The sequence below is a fragment of the Hemibagrus wyckioides genome, linkage group LG01 (assembly GCF_019097595.1).
Source record: "Hemibagrus wyckioides isolate EC202008001 linkage group LG01, SWU_Hwy_1.0, whole genome shotgun sequence".
Taxonomy (NCBI): domain Eukaryota; kingdom Metazoa; phylum Chordata; class Actinopteri; order Siluriformes; family Bagridae; genus Hemibagrus; species Hemibagrus wyckioides.
Window position 1 is genome coordinate 14,591,628 of NC_080710.1, and position 18,949 is coordinate 14,610,576.

Consider the following 18,949-nt stretch of genomic DNA (forward strand, 5'->3'; position numbering starts at 1 on the left):
AGTGGCCATTTTGGGAGTTGCTGTGCCTGCTGTTCTTCCTGTTGAGCCTGTGTGTGTGCCCACTGTGTGTGTGTGTGCGTGCGTGCGTGTGCCGGTGTGGGAGGCTGGCATTAAACCTAGACATTACCTCACCCTACTGGGCAGACGGCCCATGACAATGCTCAGCAGGCTGCGGGAGAGAGCAAGGGGGGGGGAGAAAAACTCAATACCTGGTGATTATCTACACACACAGACACACTCACCCTCTCTCTATTTCTCTCTCTCTCTTTCACACACACACACACACACTGCAGCACACATCCGCAGACGTCACATTCCTTCCTTACAGATGGCAATTTTCAGAACACGCGCACACCCGGTCTCCTGGGATGAGTGTGAAGATAATTTGCCACAGCGTGCAGGCTTGGGTGGGAGATGAGTCAGGTAATGGAGAGTGCTTGAAGTCAGCCCTCTCCCACATTAAACCTGCAGATTATCAGTGTGATGGCCCTGTTCCTGTGTCACTAAGCCTGGTCCCTCAGGCCATCTTACACTAACATCTACAAAAGGTCATAATTCATTATTTATACATAGTTTTGCATATGTTTCATACATTTCATTGCTTCAGTGTTGCATATTCCTGACACTATTCTCTAGAAAACAGCTCAGATCACTGGAACAGAATGGATTCTAAGTTTGCTTCAGGCCACAGGAGCCATGTTTCACACAGGATACTCTGTTACACCGAGCTTCTCTTTTGACCAACATGAGCTTTGTTTCCATGTATTCGCTTTGCTGTTGTATCAACAGTGGGCTGTGATTACTAGAAGGTACACATGGGCTTCAGAAGACATTTCAGTTCGATGATGCACTCTGTAGAGGTAGACACCTAAAATTAAGATCCGGTAACATTAAACTCCTTGTTTACAAAGATCCAGATACCCAACCAACATAGCTGAATAGTGACAACACTGACCGTTAAATGTTTAGCCGTTAGTGATTCGTTCATAGTTAAAAATAACTCAAAGCGGTTACAAACTACTTCATTATGTTACCAACTCGACTAGACCTGTAGACTCTTACCAGATGTTTGAGAGAATAAGCACATATTTCTCTGTCCATTTGTTTTTAATCATTCTATTATTGAATTTTAAAAAAAGCCATCTCATCAGGTTGATAATCTGATCCGAGAGGGTCAGTATTAGACATCTATGAATGTCTGACTTAATGTCTCTAGTCCTGTAGCTTGCTTCTGCTCTGATGAGCTGCCTTAAGCTAAATCATTTACATAAATACACATGATTGGGCAAACCACAACAGAGCACCTGCTAGAGAAGCACAGAGCTTGTTCGTGTTTAAAAATGACTATGTGAACTACGTGTTACCCGTCTCAGCTGTAGTAATGCATTGTACACGGTTCAATCCAGTTGAACACTTCTCTAGGTCTGGATTGTGGGTTGCAAGTTGAATCATGGTGTAAAACAGTATGGTCAAAAACACTAAAAATTGTTTGTTTGAGGTACACTTACTGTAAATGAATTACTGGCAGAGACATGAGATGAGTATTTGTCATTATAGAACCAGATGTGAACACAGGCTACATGTGAGGAGGATCAGAGCACTGTCAGCCTCAAAGTTTTATCTGAAACAACAAGTCACCAGTTTAATTAGCTCTAGACGAAACATTACATTTCATCTCGCGATTTGTTCCAGCCAGACTAATATTTATGCCATCATCTAAAAGCAGGGAAATGACTAGCACAATGTTCAGGACCAAGAAGCCTTGACTTTATCAGCAACACAACATGGCAACATTATAGTCCCAGTCTCGGTGACTCCTCATGCTGGACACCAGGTGGCGCTGTGCCTCAAACAACAAGTGAACAGAAGGAGCGTTTAGAGGTTACATAATAGGAAGAATAAGAAATCATTGAGGTGCTAAAAATGAAACCTGATCCAAAGTATGTGGATAGCTTATGATCTGCAAACGGCTTCTCGTGTAAACAGAGAGAGGGTAAAATATTTAAATAAAGGATAATAATGCTGTTTGTTAGTGTTTCATTTTTGAGCGTTTTGAAATTGTTTTAATTTAATCGATACAGAACAGACAGCATGCTATCTAGAGGTTTTGTCTATTTGAATATATTAAAATACATTGTGGAGGGATTGTGAAAACCAGCCACAACAACATTAACATGCACAGTTAGTCCAGCTCTAACTTCCCTTGGGATGTTGCTTCAGACACCCATTCAAACCCTGAGTCATGACCCCTACCTCTCCACCTCCCCCATGTCTGGTGTGTGTGTGTGTGTGTGTGTGTGTGTTGGCAGGGGACATGACTTCCAGACAAGACGTCAGACAGATAAATGTCAGCTTGTCTCCCTGTGGGATGAGTGGGTAAAGGGTGGGGGGTGAAGAGAAGGATCTAATCGTTTAAATTTCATCTTGACATCTGGGATCGGACATTGTAGACAGCTGAAGGGTTACTAACAAGCACGTATATATATAAATTGACTACACACCATTCCTAAACTAGAGTACCTTAGTGCTAATGTTATCCTAAAATAATATATCAATGAGGAAGGAATTCTGGGGGGGGGCTGTTATTTTATTCATTTCTTTGTTGCTGTAATTGCTTTGAGTAAGGGAGTGATCAAGGGACAAAGATTTGAAGAGGAATTATAATTTCTATTAATCTGAAGGCTTCATTTTTCTCTTTTACTCTGAATATATCCTTGTTAATTATGGGAACCCTGGTGTGAGTTTTCCTAGTGACAGTATCTTGTTTTGCACAGATGGTTGTTTTTAGTGTTTTAAGCTGAATTATTACAGCTAAAGTTGACTGTCTTTAACTGACAGAACTTTTTTTCTGTCTGTATTTTAATGAATTACACTCACAGAAGCGAAATCTGCTTGCCGCATGGTGTTTTTAAAGGGCGTCCGTGTGATCAGAGCTGTGTGGACTGCTGCAGTTAAAGATGACTGCAGTTAAAGGGCTCAGACAGACAGCATGTGCGCTTCACCCACACTCAGACGTCGGGGTCACGCCAAGGTCACGCACCATGTTTCTCTCACAGACCGCCTTGTTTGGTTGTGTCTGGTGCGAGGTCTAGCACAACGCCTTAAACCGCATGCTACAGTGTTGTACCTCTGATTATACCCGGACAGTTTATTTTACCCGGACAACTAAACCCGAGGGCTGGCTTTAATAAGTGGAGTATAAGAGGCGTTCTTTGTAAACAAAACGCACTAGTTTCACATAGTCGCTAGTGCGGTTTGAGACGCAGCCCAGCCATCTAACCCTCTAACACCCCCACCCACCGAACCCACCCCCCCGCGGGCGCGCGCTTGGCGGAGTCACCAGGAAGCGTGTGTTTTGTTTTTTTTTCTTCTTCTTTCAGGACGCGGCCGCCCACCCCTCGGGATTGTAAGTGCGCGAGACGGTGCTGTGATATGAGTAAGGGCAGGATAGGGGTTACACAGTCTGTCTGCCTCATTCAACACCAACACACCGGCTCTTTAACGAGTGCAACAAAACGGAGGTAACAAACGCTACAGACTTGTTCGCCGTTAAAAGAGGACGGGGGTTTTCTTCCCCTCCAGCGAGTATGTGGTGAAGACGATGCGAGTGGCGCGGAGAGCCGGTGGAAGTTGTCGCTGTGGCGAGCTCCATGCAGAACCAGAGCGGAGCGGCTAGCGGAAGCGGCTACGGCTCCAATGGCGCCTGCGTGTGTAACTGCACCGGAGCCCAAGTTCAGGGAATGGACATATGTGAGTGTAAAAACCGCTTTACTTCCACAACCCTTACCGGTAAACTTCTGCGTAGAGGTTTAAGGTTTTTTTTTGTTTTTAATGTCGTTAAGACGGAGAGAAGTTTGTCGTTTAAAGGTAACTCTTGGCAGTTACATTACAAATAACGCTAGAGTGAAGTTATAGGGCGCTAGATAGAGCACACAATCCAGTGTTTTAGATATCCTGTGTAGTGAACTTGTATAGGGAGCAGGCAGCTAAAAGGGACGCAGTCTGGTCTGGTGTTTGGACAGTGATTAACGTTTTCAGTGTCTGTCTCCGCCAAGCCACTAAACCATAACTCGCTTAGCAGTATATTAGTGCATGCTACAGTAATATGTGTTACTGTAATGTTGTACCACAGAGTAGTTCATCACCAGAGGCTCAAACATGGAGCAGGGGGAAGTGCAGTAAAAAATAAAGATAGTCTTCAGTCGAGATTATTACTCTGGGTTTTTCTCTCGCTTTGACTAGAGGATTTCTGTCACTATCAGACTTTGCTTTTCGGGGTTTTGAATTGCTTTCTCTATTCTACCTTATTTTATCTTTAACAGATGTCCATTTTTGTACCTCTTCTTTTTTTTTCTTTTTTTTTTTTTTTAGATATAACCCCCCACCCCCACCAGAGTATTTACCTAATTGCGGTGCAGAAATGTTTCCGGTGTCTCGGTTTCAGCAAACGGCAGGTGTGACAGTAACGTCGGCTATAAATCACACTTCATATAAAACACACTCCTTCTAATGAGTTTATCATTTCAGTAGTACCACCTCACACAGACACCGGACACTCCATCCAATCATGATAAATGTATTTCAAAGGAATAAATGTATACTTGTTATGGTGAAGGTTTCTTTGAGGATGATGGAGTGAATCAGCGCATTGTAAGGATCAGGAAGTTTTCCTCTATGGGAAAGTCTTCAGGACAGATGACTTACTGTTTCTCAACAATATAGGCTTCATAATAATTATTTTTGAGTGATGGAGGAATAAGATTGTGTAGAGACTTTTTGTTGCTCTTGCAGATGTTTCATAAGATTAAATGTAACTATAAATGGTTAAAAAGGATCATTGGCAAATCTGCAAATATTAGGTACAAAACACCACGGGATATGCCGTTGTAGGAAAATAATCCACCACAGGTTGGTACAGTCCAATCTAACATGGATATAATTATTAATAACAGCATATCCGAAGTGTTTTCTTCCTTACGTATTCAGTAATTACTTTAGAGGTGCAGGATGATGTACTGAAATTTGATGCATGGATCAGTTCAAGTATTGTAACCATGAAGCAGTTCATCAATAGGGAATAGAGCCACTACTTCATGTTACACATTTGTGCTAATCTCGGAAGGATTTCTGAGTCACACTTCAGTGAATCAATATTTGACAAGATGTTTCCACAGTTTGGCACAGTTCTGTATTGTTATGAACTAGGTTTATTTAGCCATGCTGTGGACCTAATTGTGTAATAATAGACAACTGAATAGCGAAGAAAAGAAATAGTGTTTTATTATACAGTGTTTAATGATCAAGTAAGTCATACAGCTATATTAAAAAAAAAGAAACAACAACTGGTGAAGAGTAGGTAGGTTTACTTCCACCATTATGGCTGGGTTTAGTGCTGCAGTGCGATGTGCGACTGATGTGTTTTGTTATAACAGCCTGAGGATCCAGTGACTATTATTGATGAGTCAGAGTGCCAGTCAATGTGCTCCATCACTAATCTAGCTGTTGTAGCTCTGCCGGAGGTCTAGAAGCAGAGCATGGTTCCCTTTGCTTCTTTTAAGTGCTGTTTATGATGAATGAAGCATAGCTTGATAAAGATTACACCAGGTAAAAGATACAGGACATATAGAACACCAGGTGTGGGTTTTTGTTTTTTTTTTGCCCTATTTTCTTGTTCAGTTACATTTGTCCAGCTCTTCTGTCTCCTCTATCTGTACTTGTGCTTTGAAAATGTAACTGGTGAACTCTCTTCCAACCCTGTTCCAGCATTCTCAAATGGAGGAGTGTGGTTTCCACCCACTGAGGTCATGCATGCAAGTTCAGCTAGCGGTCATGGGCAAATGTTTTAGTGAAGTGCAGAGTTTTTTTTTTTTTTTTCCCCCCTTCTCCTTCCCTTCCCTCTCTTCTCCTGCTCGCTCTATTTAAACAAAATTTTTGAGACTTTCCTCAATCCTGAGCTTGCCCTCAGGAAAACGTTCATGCATTTCACACTTCCTAACTAAATAGATGTTGGAAAAAAAAAACGAGAAGGAGACTATGGCATTTTCCCCCCTGAAATTTCAGCGCTCATTATTTAACTCTGCGGACCTGGCAAGCCGATGCAGCAACCTGCAAGTTTGCACAAGTAGCACTGACTGCCATAAAAGCAGCTTTCAGTTCTGGTCAAACACAACATGCCAAGGTATGTTACAGAGAATGAAGACCTTCCCAAAATAGAAGTCAATCTACATGGATGAGGAGATGTCAAGGAAGATACAAGATATTACCAAATCTAGTCTCAGAAAGAGCTCTGCATCACTTTCTCCACTTTCTCCTTCAGGTATATATCGAACGCTGTCACAGAAAGCTGAAAGTGTCTCTCCCAGCAAAGCGTCTTCCCCCAGACCTCTACCGAGTGCAGAGGTGTGAGATCTTTTCTGGCACTAACGGTTGGCAGAATGTACTGTACACAAAGTCCTGAACTTGGAAACCTGGGGGCAGCTTAACTGATTAGTGGATTTCATGTTTATTCATGCAACCGGCGAAAAGCATAAATAATAGTTTCAAAAGCTGCGTGATGAAGCAGAAGAGTGATGGGTGGCATGTTGGCACCAGAGCTCAGTGGCAGAATGCTCATTTGAGCCAGCCATCTGATTTGTGTCATCCATGTGACTAATATGAACAAGAAGGACTATGACCTCTCTTACCATCATATGGAAATATGTAGACTAAACAAATGCTCATTTGTGTTTCCGTCAGCATTGGGAGAAAAAAAACGATTTGCTTGGACAAAAGGACAATGAGATGAAAAAAAGGTGTAGGAGTTAAGCATGAGCAAATGGGCAGGGCATAACTTTTAGTGCTTTAGGGATTTAGTGTTTTTGTTTTGTTTTGTTTTTGGTTTTTTAACTGTTTTTGCTAGCAGTGTTTGTAATGTGCACTCGTATATCTGATGATTGTGCATCAGTGTACATCCAAAGAGTTTTCAAGGAGGCAAACCAAGAACTGAAATGATGAATTTTGTAATCACTATTGGAAAAGCACCTCTGAGGAGAAGTTAGCTGCCTAAATGTTCGATAGGTAGATAGCTAATTTCTTTTCAAAAAGATGTTAAGCTCTGTAGCACTCTTCTTGGAGCGGTCTCTCCATTTGAAAAAAGTTTTTCAGATTTTAGATTGCTCTGTGGTGCAAAGAATAAAAATGATGTCAAGTCTCCTTAGAAATGTCTCTTAGTCGCTGCTGGACTTTCTTTTATATCTAATGATGATGTACAAATCCAAATAACTTTAACCACAGCAGCTCAGACTTTTTTTTTCTACTCAATCTCTCTCTCTCTCTCTCTCTCTCTCTCTCTCTTCCCTTTCCCCTCGCCTTACCTGATGACTCACAGCAGTGCAAGGACAGCATGTTTTATGATTTTTCTTTACTGACTTAGTAACGCTATTTATTTACTGTGTGACAGACAGACGGATCTATTATTTAGTGCTGGCACCCGTCTTGTATCGAACCAATATCAGCAGAAAATGCTGTTTTAGTTACCAGACTGGGGGGGGGGAAAACACTGAAACTCATCATATTCTCCAACAAACCTAAGCCTGAGATATCTTTAAGAGCAACATAACACGGTGAAGCTGTTTAAGAGTATTATTCTGGAACTGCCATCCTTTTGTTTTAATTTCTCTTATTTATAATGTGGTATTTTTGTAGAAAACCTGCAGCTTTGTGTACATCATTTTATATCTCAAGGTTTTAGTATCAATATTCTTTCCATGTCTTCTGTTGCTAGTTTTTAATGAGGGAACTTATTGAGGCGGGTTTTTTTTTCCCGTTAGTGGGGGCTGCTGTTTTATTTCTGTCTTGCACTTTGCAGTCTACTTTTCAGTCTCTGTTCAGTAGACTCCAAGCTAGGCAGCTCTTTGTGTTTGTTACTACTTATTATAACCAGCTTGTCTCGTGAAGTACTTGTTAATTATCTAATGAGTCGAGAGAGGCGAAAAACGTGAAGACAGACAGTCAATGGATATTGAATTGAAGAAGGAGTAGGACCGAGGTTGAGAAGTCGTCAAGCGTCTGATGAGATTTGAAATCCGCAGCCGAGGACTACACGGGTGCGTTCTTGTGAAAGATCTTTTGTGCTGCAGTTTAATACGGGCGTACAGCAGCGTCTCGGGGAAGAATTCGAACGTACAGTTACTGACATTTCACACGTAAGCACACTGGAGCCGTAAGAAGCCCTTTATTATGGCTCGGTAGTGCCTTTTTTCTCTTGATGGACAGAAACTCAGTTGGGCATCTTTAAGATGATGTCTCTGTTCCTTTCTCAGTGTAATTGATGGCAAGAGCTCCTGTGTGGAATGGAGGCTGCTGCTTGGCGTGCTGGGTGGCATGGCCTCTTCCCACTGGCAGTGTTTGTGGCATGGCCGTACTGCAGGGCTGGAATCGGCTGCCCGCCCCTCTGATGCCCAGCGGGATGCCAGTCTGTTAGCGTGTTTTTCTCCATCCCACTATGCCACAGGGCTTTGATTTGTAGCACAAAGACCACCTGTGTGATCCAGCCTTCTAAAACAGTAGACGAGGAGCCTACCTCCCCCAGCCTGCAAACACAAAAATGCACGTTTGTCACCAGATGACAGAATGCCTGTCTCCAATCCGCTCGTATCCACATTCAGAGCCTGTCAAAACACTCTTCTTGTCTTGTCAGAGTGATGTGGCGTCCATAGACGTCCTGACAAACAGAATAAGCATTTGCGTGGTGTGACCTAGCGTCTGCTCGCTGGGTATCATGTATTTCAAAAAACGAAATTAAACCAAGTAAACAGAAGGATTTGCTGAGGCCTATGATGAAAGAGGTGCATTCATTTATTATATGCAGCATGTATAGTTTTGTGTGTGTGTGTGTGTGTTTCTGATGATAATGGCTGGTTTATGTGAAGTGCTAATTTTACTAGAATGTGGAATATTAAGGCAATGGCTCTGTTTTTTGTTTTAGTGTCCAGATGAAACTGTGTGTGCCAGAAGGTCTCTCTCTCTCTCTCTCTCTCTCTTTTCTTTTCTCTCATACAAATAGTAGAATTAGGGCATCATTCAAACACAATACAAACACAGTCATTCTCTCTCAGGAGCGTCAGGAGAATTCTTCAGCCTCATATTCAGGAAGGCAGCATTTTCATGGCTTCAAACCTAAAGTGACAGGGTTTTTTTTGACAGCATTACATGGTTTTTACAGAATTGGCTTCTTGAAAATGTTTTCTCTGCCAGTCGTGTTCTGCTTGCAGCCTTTCTAGATTATTCTGTTATTGTTGTGTTATGATCAATAAAAACGTTAGGCGAAATTTGACATGATGGCCGAGCATATGGTACAACATTCCCAAGTTATCCTGCAAATGTAAAACAAGTCTCATTCTATCTCACACACACTCACACACGGCTCATGTCTGGCACTCCCTCACTGTGAGTGGCCCACTGTCTGGCAGCTCTCAGTCAGCTGCGCTCTGCCTGCTGACAGTAAAAGGGCTGATTGATTTGCTGCACTGAACACTGGCTGCCGCTGGCATCACGGGCTAATGCTTCTCCCAGCACCCACTCTGTCTGACTCTTTATCTCTCCTTGCTTTTTGTAGTCTGCACATAGTTTTTTAGTCTGCCCTTGTTTCTTTGCTTTGTTCTCGCTCCCTGTTTTTTTTTTTCTTTTTTTCTTCTCTCTCTCTCTCTCTCTCTCTCTCTCTCTCTCCCCGTGTCTGCATCTGCATGAATGTGCGTGTCTGTGTGCCATGTCAGTGTTCGGTGTCTCTGTGGGTACGGATGCTGAGGGCTGTGTCTCCATGGCAATGATGGCAGCTGGATGGCTCTGTGTGCGTGCGTGTGTGTGTGTGTGTGAGAGAGAGAGAGAGAGAGAGAGAGAGAGAGAGGGATGGCATTGCCAGTGGTATCTAGGGCAGGACAGGAGATCCAGTATCCAGCAGTGCCACTTCACTGAAGATCTTGTTCCTTATTCACTCTGTCTATCTCTAAATGAAAGGCAAGGCTGAAGTGCCAAACCCCATCTTCCAGCTCTCTCTGTCTCCCTCTCACTCTCCTGCTCTCTCATTCTCTCAGGGTTGCTCCAGAGTAGCCAGGCTTTGTTCGTTTAACCAGATCCATCCAAGCCATTTTGTAAACCGCTCGCATGTACAGTACACTATTGGACCAAGCGAAAGTACACTAATGGCAAGACGAACCTCACCAGAAAGTAATGAATCCTATTCATTAGACTGATTACAAGTTTAGCTTTGACTGTAGTGGGCAATTTAGCTGAGAGCTGTAGGTCCACTGTAAATCAACCTGTACGGGAATAAGAGGATTTCAGTGTCTGAGCTGGGAATATGCACAGCCTGCTCAGTCTGATCACTGATGCTGCCTGTCACCTAAACTTCCCCATGTAGATCCGGCGCATGATCAATACTTCTAATAAAGCTTGTGAGCTAGCTGCGCTTCTGAACGGTCTTGGAGCCAGTGGTCGCTTATGTCTTGATATATCAGGAGCAATCTGCAATGACTCAAGTGGAGTGATATGTATCATCTTTATAGAAATATAATGTCGAAGCCTTCTAAAGCATGCACGTGTACTGCTTTTGACCTCAGACTCTGACTCATAGTATAGAACACGCTAGGATCTTCTAGTTGTTTACTACAGAGGAGTGTTTATATATTTATGCACATGAGTCATTTTACGTGCATGATGATTAGATCATTAGGAAACTTCTTATTTACTGCACACCGTAAAGCCTTTGCATGACTGCGTTAGTGTTTACATGTTGGAGATTACATAGTAACACATAGTATTGGAGTGAAATTTTTGACATTTACTGGATGATTCTTGAACAGGACACATGTTATGGTGCTGTATTACCCCAGAAAGATACATTAAAGAGTAATTCACCCATTTTACCTGGCTAGTTATGTGCATTAATGCTATTATTAGTTACATATAGGTTATTGGACAGTTCTTTTTATTCATACAGGTAATGAGACATTTAATGGTTTAGATCCAAATGTACAATAGCTCCAGGTACACTTAACAAAAAGTAAAGGCTGATGATGAGCTTGTTGTTTTTCACCTTTCTCTGTTTTTTTTTTTTTTTTTTTTACTGTGTAATCCATTTTTTTGCATTTTCCCTTCACTGGCCTAGCACACTCACCAATCCTTTAGTAGCTTTAAATTCATTTGTGTATCTTAAGTGTGTGTGTCTGTCTTACAGCCAGTAGGCAATTTTCATATTGTCTATTTCACCTTTTGCTAGTCAGAATCCGGCTAATTTTAGTGTGCAAAACAGCTTGAACGACTTTGTCATACTCTCTCTGTCTCTCTCTCTCTCTCTCTCTCTCTCTGTCCTGTTTCTGTCTTGTTTTCGTAATCATTTCCTTTCTCTCTAATCTCTGCTCTCTCTTTCCTCGCATCCGCTCTCATGGCCTAAATTTGGAGAAAAGCGGTGTTTGTCTGCTCAGATGCTGTACTGCAGGCAATTTTGTGGCGTGTGTTCCAGCCATGCTGTTCAGTCAGTACACTCAGTCTGCTCTAGAAGATAATGCTTCTCTGTTTGACACTTTAAAACATGCCCTCTGCAGACCCAACAGTTCCAAAATGGTTCGTGTCTCACCGCGCCGGAGGCCTGCATCAGCCACAGCGTCTAGCCTAATCAGATTGGGCTTGCATTCGGAGGCATGCTGGGATATCGCAGCGCCCGCTCTAATGCCATGAGCTGTCTGGCTGCCACAGATAGGCCGCCATTGTCTTGCTTTACCAGACGCTCTGCCTGTCTGTCTGGGTAATGCCAGGGTGTATAGGAGAGGGTTGTTTTTTTTTGTGTGTGTGTGTGTATTACGGACCTGTTGTCCATGTGGATGGCTGGTATACGTGTGTTTGTGTGAGAGAGAGAGAGTGACTGTGAGTGCTTGTAGCCTTTTGAATAGGGAATAGCGGAACAGTGTTGCCTATTCACTTCCTGTCCATTTAGAACCACTTGAGCCTTCTTCAGCAGCTCAACATCATGCAGTTCTCTAACTGTCTATGTTCAAGACTCACTGTACAACAGATAATTGTTCTTGTCGTATGTTTCTCGCGTAGTCAGCCTTGCAGGCTCCTGCTGTTCTGTGCTTCCATCCTGTGGTCCAAAAAAGAATTGCATTTTTTTTTTTTTTTTTTTTTTTTAACAGAATGATGATTGAAGCTGATTGTTGCCGTGTGTGCATCTGTAACCTTATAATAAACCTCTTCCCCTTTCTTTGTTTCTCTCTCTTCCCTGCAGCTGAATTGGAGTTTGTGCAGATAATAATCATAATTGTGGTGATGATGGTGATGGTGGTGGTGATTATCTGTCTTCTCAACCACTACAAACTCTCAACGTGGTCCTTGATGAGCAGGCTGGGCCAGGCCAGGAGGCAGGAGCACTCTCTGCAGCCGGTAAGACATCGCTCTGCTCCATCTCTCACTTCCAGTTGAAGTATGTGTATTAGTGGATTACTGCCAGCCATAAAAATGACTCTGCCTCATTTAATCAATATAGTGCGCATATAGATCTGGACAGTGTCTGGAAAATTTAGCTTTGCCTTCCAAAACATTGCAGTAGACCACCATTAAACAAAAGACATGCACGAGAATTAGCCTACTTATTACAACCTGGAGGCAGTATGGGTTAGAAGTATTGGCAAAGTGAACTCAAAACCTGACAAGCTAGCCTGACAAATATGTCGCCTCTAGCTGTGAGATTCGATTAAGGCGTACCGTTCTGTTTCGACAGAGCCCGAATGTGGCTGTAAGCACTATATGTTAGCCAAAGATCCCATTTGCCGTGTTTCTGATAAATATCCGCACTACTCTCGCTCCCAGACGTTCCCTTAATGATTAAATTTGGCCCAGCTCTGTCTAGACGCTAGCGAAGAGCCAGACATGCACGCTGGCTGCTGCAGCGTGCGGGAGAGGCAGATAAACGTCTGAGTCGCTTTCATTTTTATTCATGAGGGGAGGGGGTGGACTGAGGGGGAGAGCGAGTGCAGAGACACTGTCTGGAGGGAGAACACAGTCTGGTGCACTCTGCTGCTTTGATTTACCACACACATGTTAATGCTGAGCATTAGCAGTTTGGGGTTTTATTTTAATTAGTATTCGGAGCTTTGTCTGGATTCAGAAAAGATTCTTCTTTGTTTTCTACCACGTGGCATACCCTAACCGTGATGATGCAGTAAATTTCACTCCATGACTTTTCAGCAGTTAACTTGTTTCCTGATAATCTGACACTTGTCTTTGCGTTAAATGTTTAATAACGGATACATTGTGTGTTGAAAAAGTGACATTTAAGCTATTCATATTCAATCTGTAATATCTGATATATATTGTGTGATATTTTAAACTGCATTTTCCTCTTTTAACCTTCTGTCTCTGCTGATAGGAGGGATGTTTCTGGCCATCAGATAGTGGATCCAGACAAGGAGCTTCAGAGGTGAGGCCATTAACTGTGTATGTGTGTGTTTGTTTGGGTGGGGGTAGGTGGTGCAGTTTAGGGTTCTTATTTGGCGAGGTCAGGGGGAGGAAAGGGTCAGTGTCTGAAGCAGGGCCTCTCTGTTAATCATTGCACATGTGTTGTGTCCCTCTGGGGGTTGTGCGGCACATTTCCCCAAGTGTACGTGGCTTTGAGAGTCCCTGTCTGGATGCCTGCGTCTCTCACTGCGTCATTAATCACTGGCTTTCTCCTCTGGCAGCGTCTAGACAGCTGTCTGAGAGAAGAGACACTTTGCCTCTCACTCCAAATTGCCCCTCATTAGCCACCCTGGCTCAAACTGAAATGCAGCCCCATAAAACAAAGCTGTCTGTCTTATTGGCTGGCCAACATGGAGATTTCCCACAAATGGAATAATTTGATTGTGCATAAATGCAGGTTCTCTTTCTCTAGATAAAGCTTTATTTAGTAGCGGAATAGAGGACATGTCTTATGTTGTGCTCAAGTTTCCTCAAATTGGATATGAAGACCTACAGATGGTGACACTCGCGTCCATTAATTTATCAATCTCAGCCCAGTGCATGGATAGTGTAAATCAGATGTACAGCTTTTTCACACTTTGAGAGTCCCACTTCCAGAATCAACATTCGTTGCACTGTTTACTCATTTTTGTGCCTTTTTGCTTAAGACACTTAATAACTGATGCAAACAAGAACACTGTGTCTTTGGATCTTTAAAGGACTTAATTGTTCTGAAATTAAATTCTACACAGTTAAAGGCCCTGGGTATTACACTTCTTTCAATTTAAGAGATTGGTCTCAAGATTTCCCTGGTTACAGTGTAGGCTTAAGCACTGTTTATTCAATTAGTTTGTATGGGGGTTTTTTTGGGGGTTTTTTTTGAGGAAAACTGTTTAGCTAAATTATTTTCTTGTTTGGCTCTAGCTACCCAAAGTTTATTATTCAGGCTAAATGGAAAATAAATCATATGACACTTGATATATTTATCATCATTTACTGTTTAGTTAATTGAATAACAATTACTTAAGTTATTTATTGAAGCTTGCTTTATTTCTTTATTTCCTTATGTCTGTACAATGTTGAGTGGACAAGCTTTTCACACAGGCCCCACAGTCAAGCCCAGAGTGGGGGATTAGTGGACGTTTTAGGAGAGAAGAGGGTCAGGAGTAGGGGGAGCAGTCCTTCCCAGAGCACAGATCAATCACATTTGTGAAAAATGCAATAAACAGAAATAGTTTATAGGAAAATGGACATTTAAAAGAGTGATTTTCATCTTGATTTAGCTGACAGGCTTTTAGAGTGTACACACTTTGTGGCAGAGGACACACCATAAGGTATATGTTTGTTGTTAGATGTAGTAACAGTGTGAATATGGTCTAGGAATATGTTTGGGCTTTAATAAATTTCTTTGTTATATGTGTTTTGTGCGTTAATTTATTCTGTTCCGTCACATTTTTTTTTCTCTTTGTGCAGCTTTGTGTTTTATATTTCTGCTAAAACTATGATTGCAGACTCTGAACCTTTATTCCTTTCATTCTCTTGCTGCAGGTGGTGTACGCCCCTCATCCTCGTGAGCGCTTCAGCACTCCCTCATTCCTGCAGCGAGATCGCTTTAGCCGTTTTCAGCCTACCTACCCTCTCCTGCAGCAGCACATCGACCTGCCACCTACCATCGCACTTTCGGATGGAGAGGAGCCGCCACCGTACCAGGGCCCGTGCCCACTGCAGCTGCGCAACCCTGAGCAACAGCTCGAGCTGAACCGCGAGTCAGTGCGAGCGCCGCCCAACCGCACAGTCTTCGACAGTGACCTGATGGACAGCCATGGCCCGTGCCCACCTAGCACCAACACAGGCATCAGTGCCGCCAACTGGAGTGCCCACGGACGCACGGAGGGTCCTCCACCCGCCTACAGCGAGGTCATGGGCCACTACCCAGGCACGGCGTTTTACCTTCACCAGCACAGCAATAACCAGTCCTCCTCCGTGCCAACTGTGCCCGGTGCCAGGACGCGCCAGGGCAGCACGGAAAGCACAATAGTTCTGAGCAAAGCCAAGGACATGCAGAGAGGGGAGCTGGTGTAAGGTCAGCTCTCCATACCCTCTCCTTTTACAGGCTACAAAGGGGTGTGGTCACTCTCTGGACACTCCCATGCACAACATAAAATGCGTCTGTCTTCACTACAAAAGCAAAGCCACATTACAAGAAGGAACCAAGCGGAGCAAAGCTTACAAAATAACATTTTATTGACTGTCTCTCTCATAAAAAGACACAGCAAAGCTTTGTAGCGCTATTTTGTACTTGTGTATTACATTCAAATGGGAGAAGATGATATTAGCACATTGTTTTTCCCCCTTCCTTTTTGGTCATGTGCTCTACTAAACACCAACACATTCACAAGTTTAGGGACTTGGGAGTTGAGGATAGGTTTTCCACAACCATGATCTGTGCACAGATAAGAATTTAAAAAGTAATTGAAACAAAAATCCAAATCCTAGTGCCAAGGTATTTGTGTGGGGGCTGGCGTGAGGGTCAACACTCGCAATCATGCATCGAAATCAAAACACACAAAAGTTGCACTATCTTTATTGTGGAAAAGAGGAGTGGGAGATGCAGTGCACGGTCTTTGTTGTTAAGGAAACTCCAAAGTTGGTGATCTGTAGAAGCAGTAGGGTATTTTCTCCTTACTTCTGCACAAGAGTTACTTATATCCAGCCTAAAAATCCTCCTTCCCAGCTCTTAGACCTCCTCACAGTCTTTCAGACTCTTTGACACCTCTTGAGGTCAGATGGATGATAGCAGAATGTTACTTTCACTTAATAGTGTCACTTTACAAGCAGAAATGTTATACAGTTATAAAGTAATTACTTTTTTTGTTATGAGTGTAGACTCTTTTTTTTTTTTAAGCATCTAACAGTCTGAAAGACTCTTTCCTCCTGGAGCAGTGTTGACATCATTTATTTTCTCTCTAATAGGCTTAAACCTCACAAAAAGAGACGATGAGGGAAAGGTGTCATGTGAGCGGGGTGTGTCGTGCGTGCTCTTAAAGCTATTGATTTATGAACTGCAATCAAGGCTGTTGTAATCCTTTATACATGTTGCACTTGGCCCGTGACAAAAACCAAAACGGCATTTATTTCTCATCAGAACGGTTTACGGACATGAGGTGTTCAGCATGGACGGAAGCTTCTCTTAGCTTTTCCTTACTTGAAACGGCTAATGCTGCCCATTCGTGCACTCTTTCACTTTTGGTCCCTTTTCTCGCCACAGAACCCCATCTGTACTTTATTGTGATGGATGGTGCCATAGTAACCAGAGTGAGCAAAAACAAACAAACATACAAGCATAGCCCGTACTGCTGTGTTGTCTCAGTTTCCTAGGATAGGTAGGATAATCAAATTTCAGATCGGTGAAGCTAAGGGCTAAAGTAAGGGTTGTTCACTGTAATATCTCATTAACCCAGCCTTCCTCTGATTAGGTTGCCTTTTCTGCTTGTCCCTTCTTGCTTGATTCTCAGATGTGCCGGTATTTAAGCGAATGGTTTGTCCTGTGTTTCAGGTGAAAATAGTGATTTGAGATGAACTCCTGCTTCGGTCTGTGTTAGGGCAGGTCTTCATGTTAGATTTTGGCCACATGGCATAAAAAGACCCAAACCCAAGCAGTTTACGATGCCTAAGATTACTAGCTCTCAGTTCCATCGCATAAAGCTGCACTCTTCTCTTTAATATACAATCATGTTCTTATTTTCAATCCATAACATTGTGGGAATTTGGCGAACAGATCCAAACCATGGTGCTACATTTAACCTGTAGAAGTTTACAATCTGAGCAAACTTTGCTGTTCTCTATTACACTTGTCAGAACGGATTAGTGGTCAGCACTGACGTGGTGTGAGAGATTGGACGCGTGCAGGCTGTTGGTTAGCGTAGACAAAATGGGGGTTAGTTAACCAGTCAAACGCTCTGAGCTCTTAGATGTTGAATTTTGACCAGGACCCAAAGGAACTTTTGCCTTGTAGTGCGTAAAACATCCCTTTAATGTAAGACTGAGAGTCACCTTTTTTAGCTCTATTTTGTTGTTCATCCAGGGCACTGAACATGGACAAACTTCAATTATGTTTCACTTGACACATGCTTATCAACTGCCCTTTTGTTCTACCTTATCAGTAGATTTTGAGGATCACTGCCCCTTAAATTGGTGTGTTTGGCTGTCCTGTACTGTGTGTGCATGCGTGTGTGTGAAAGTTTATTCATGAAGACGATGTGACCTGTAGGCTAGTTTGTCCAGCTAGATTATGAAGCCTGGTTTCTCAATCTGGCTCTTGACCTCAAGCCTTAACTGCCTAGAAGTACACTTGAAAGACAATGAGATGTTATAGTGGACACTGACTAAACCCAGACCCAGACTAAACAGTGTCCTCAAGTGTGGTGTGTGTGTGTGTGTTTAGAAAGCCAGCTTATCCAGCATGCATGTTCAGGGCTGGTTCCCTGATCAGATATTGAGGATGTACATACACTAGTTTTCTCGGAATCTCTGTTGTGTGTGCGTTTTAGTCCAGGACTAGGTCTGATCAGTGTTGGGAAGGACGTGAAGGATTTCTGTTAAGCATTTACATAATGAACAGAGCCACTGTCTGCACACTTCATTAACCAGGAGGTATTTTGGGCACAAATTAAAACTAGCCAAGGATCAAATGAGTAAACATGGTTCGGTCTATTTTACTTCCAATCTAGGTTTTAATCTGTACCTGGAGACCTGAACCTCCACAAAAGACCACAAAACTTAACCTTTTCTACTGCAATGCCAGCATTTAGTAAGGGCTTCTGCCAGCTACCCCCCCCCGCACCATGTTCTTATTTTTATCTCCAATAGGTTGAGATGGACTCAGCAAGTAGTGCCAGCACTTGCAGGAAGACTCACCGACGTTTCTTTTTGTTTGGTGCCGACTGAGATGCTTGAATGCGTTCTGGTCAATTTTCTCCCTTCATTTACTCTTCCAAAGAGCTCTCGGAGCTTATCCTTCATCTGTGCTGTTTAATGCTGCTGCTATCGCCGCTGCTGCTACTGCCGCTGCTGCTTTCGCCAATCGATTGCAGTCTGGCCCACGCTTGTTGGCTCGACCCTTGCCCCATCTAACAACCATCATTTCACCATCTCCACCTGCTTTTCCTGCCTTGCTTTGTTCGGTTGTTGTCCTCGCTACAAACAAGTGCTCGTTTTTTTTGTTGTCCGTGGAATGAGGCGTTTTTGCATGTGCGTATGATGTGAGCTAACACGGTGCCTAATGTTCACGTTTTGAGCAGACGTAGGAACCCACTTGCACTCTTTAAGCTCCCACCTTTGGTGTGCCTCACTTCCAGCGGTGCTTTTTATTTCTCTGGTCTGTCCGTCTGTGTTTTCTTTTTCTGTTTAACTGTTTCTCTTTTCTTTTTTTTTTGTTTTTCTTTTGTAAGGTGCTGTAAATAACTTGAATATGTTATGCACA

At 42.9% G+C, this 18,949-nt stretch overlaps 1 protein-coding gene across 2 annotated transcripts in view; it reads left to right on the top strand.

The window, feature by feature from the left end:
• The window catches only part of ldlrad4b (low density lipoprotein receptor class A domain containing 4b), a 68,705-nt gene extending 52,981 nt beyond the window's left edge, over positions 1-15,724 (top strand). The window contains exons 1-4 of one of the 2 annotated variants that reach the window (XM_058399226.1): positions 3,238-3,750; positions 12,260-12,414; positions 13,400-13,450; positions 15,016-15,724. In XM_058399226.1, the coding sequence (XP_058255209.1) occupies positions 3,651-3,750; positions 12,260-12,414; positions 13,400-13,450; positions 15,016-15,549 (840 nt within the window). In that variant the 5' untranslated portion in view covers positions 3,238-3,650 and the 3' untranslated portion in view covers positions 15,550-15,724. Of the gene's footprint in view, positions 1-3,237; positions 3,751-12,259; positions 12,415-13,399; positions 13,451-15,015 lie in introns of those variants that run through there. The other variant, XM_058399217.1, reaches the window with a different exon arrangement.
• The last annotated feature ends 3,225 nt before the right edge of the window (positions 15,725-18,949 follow it).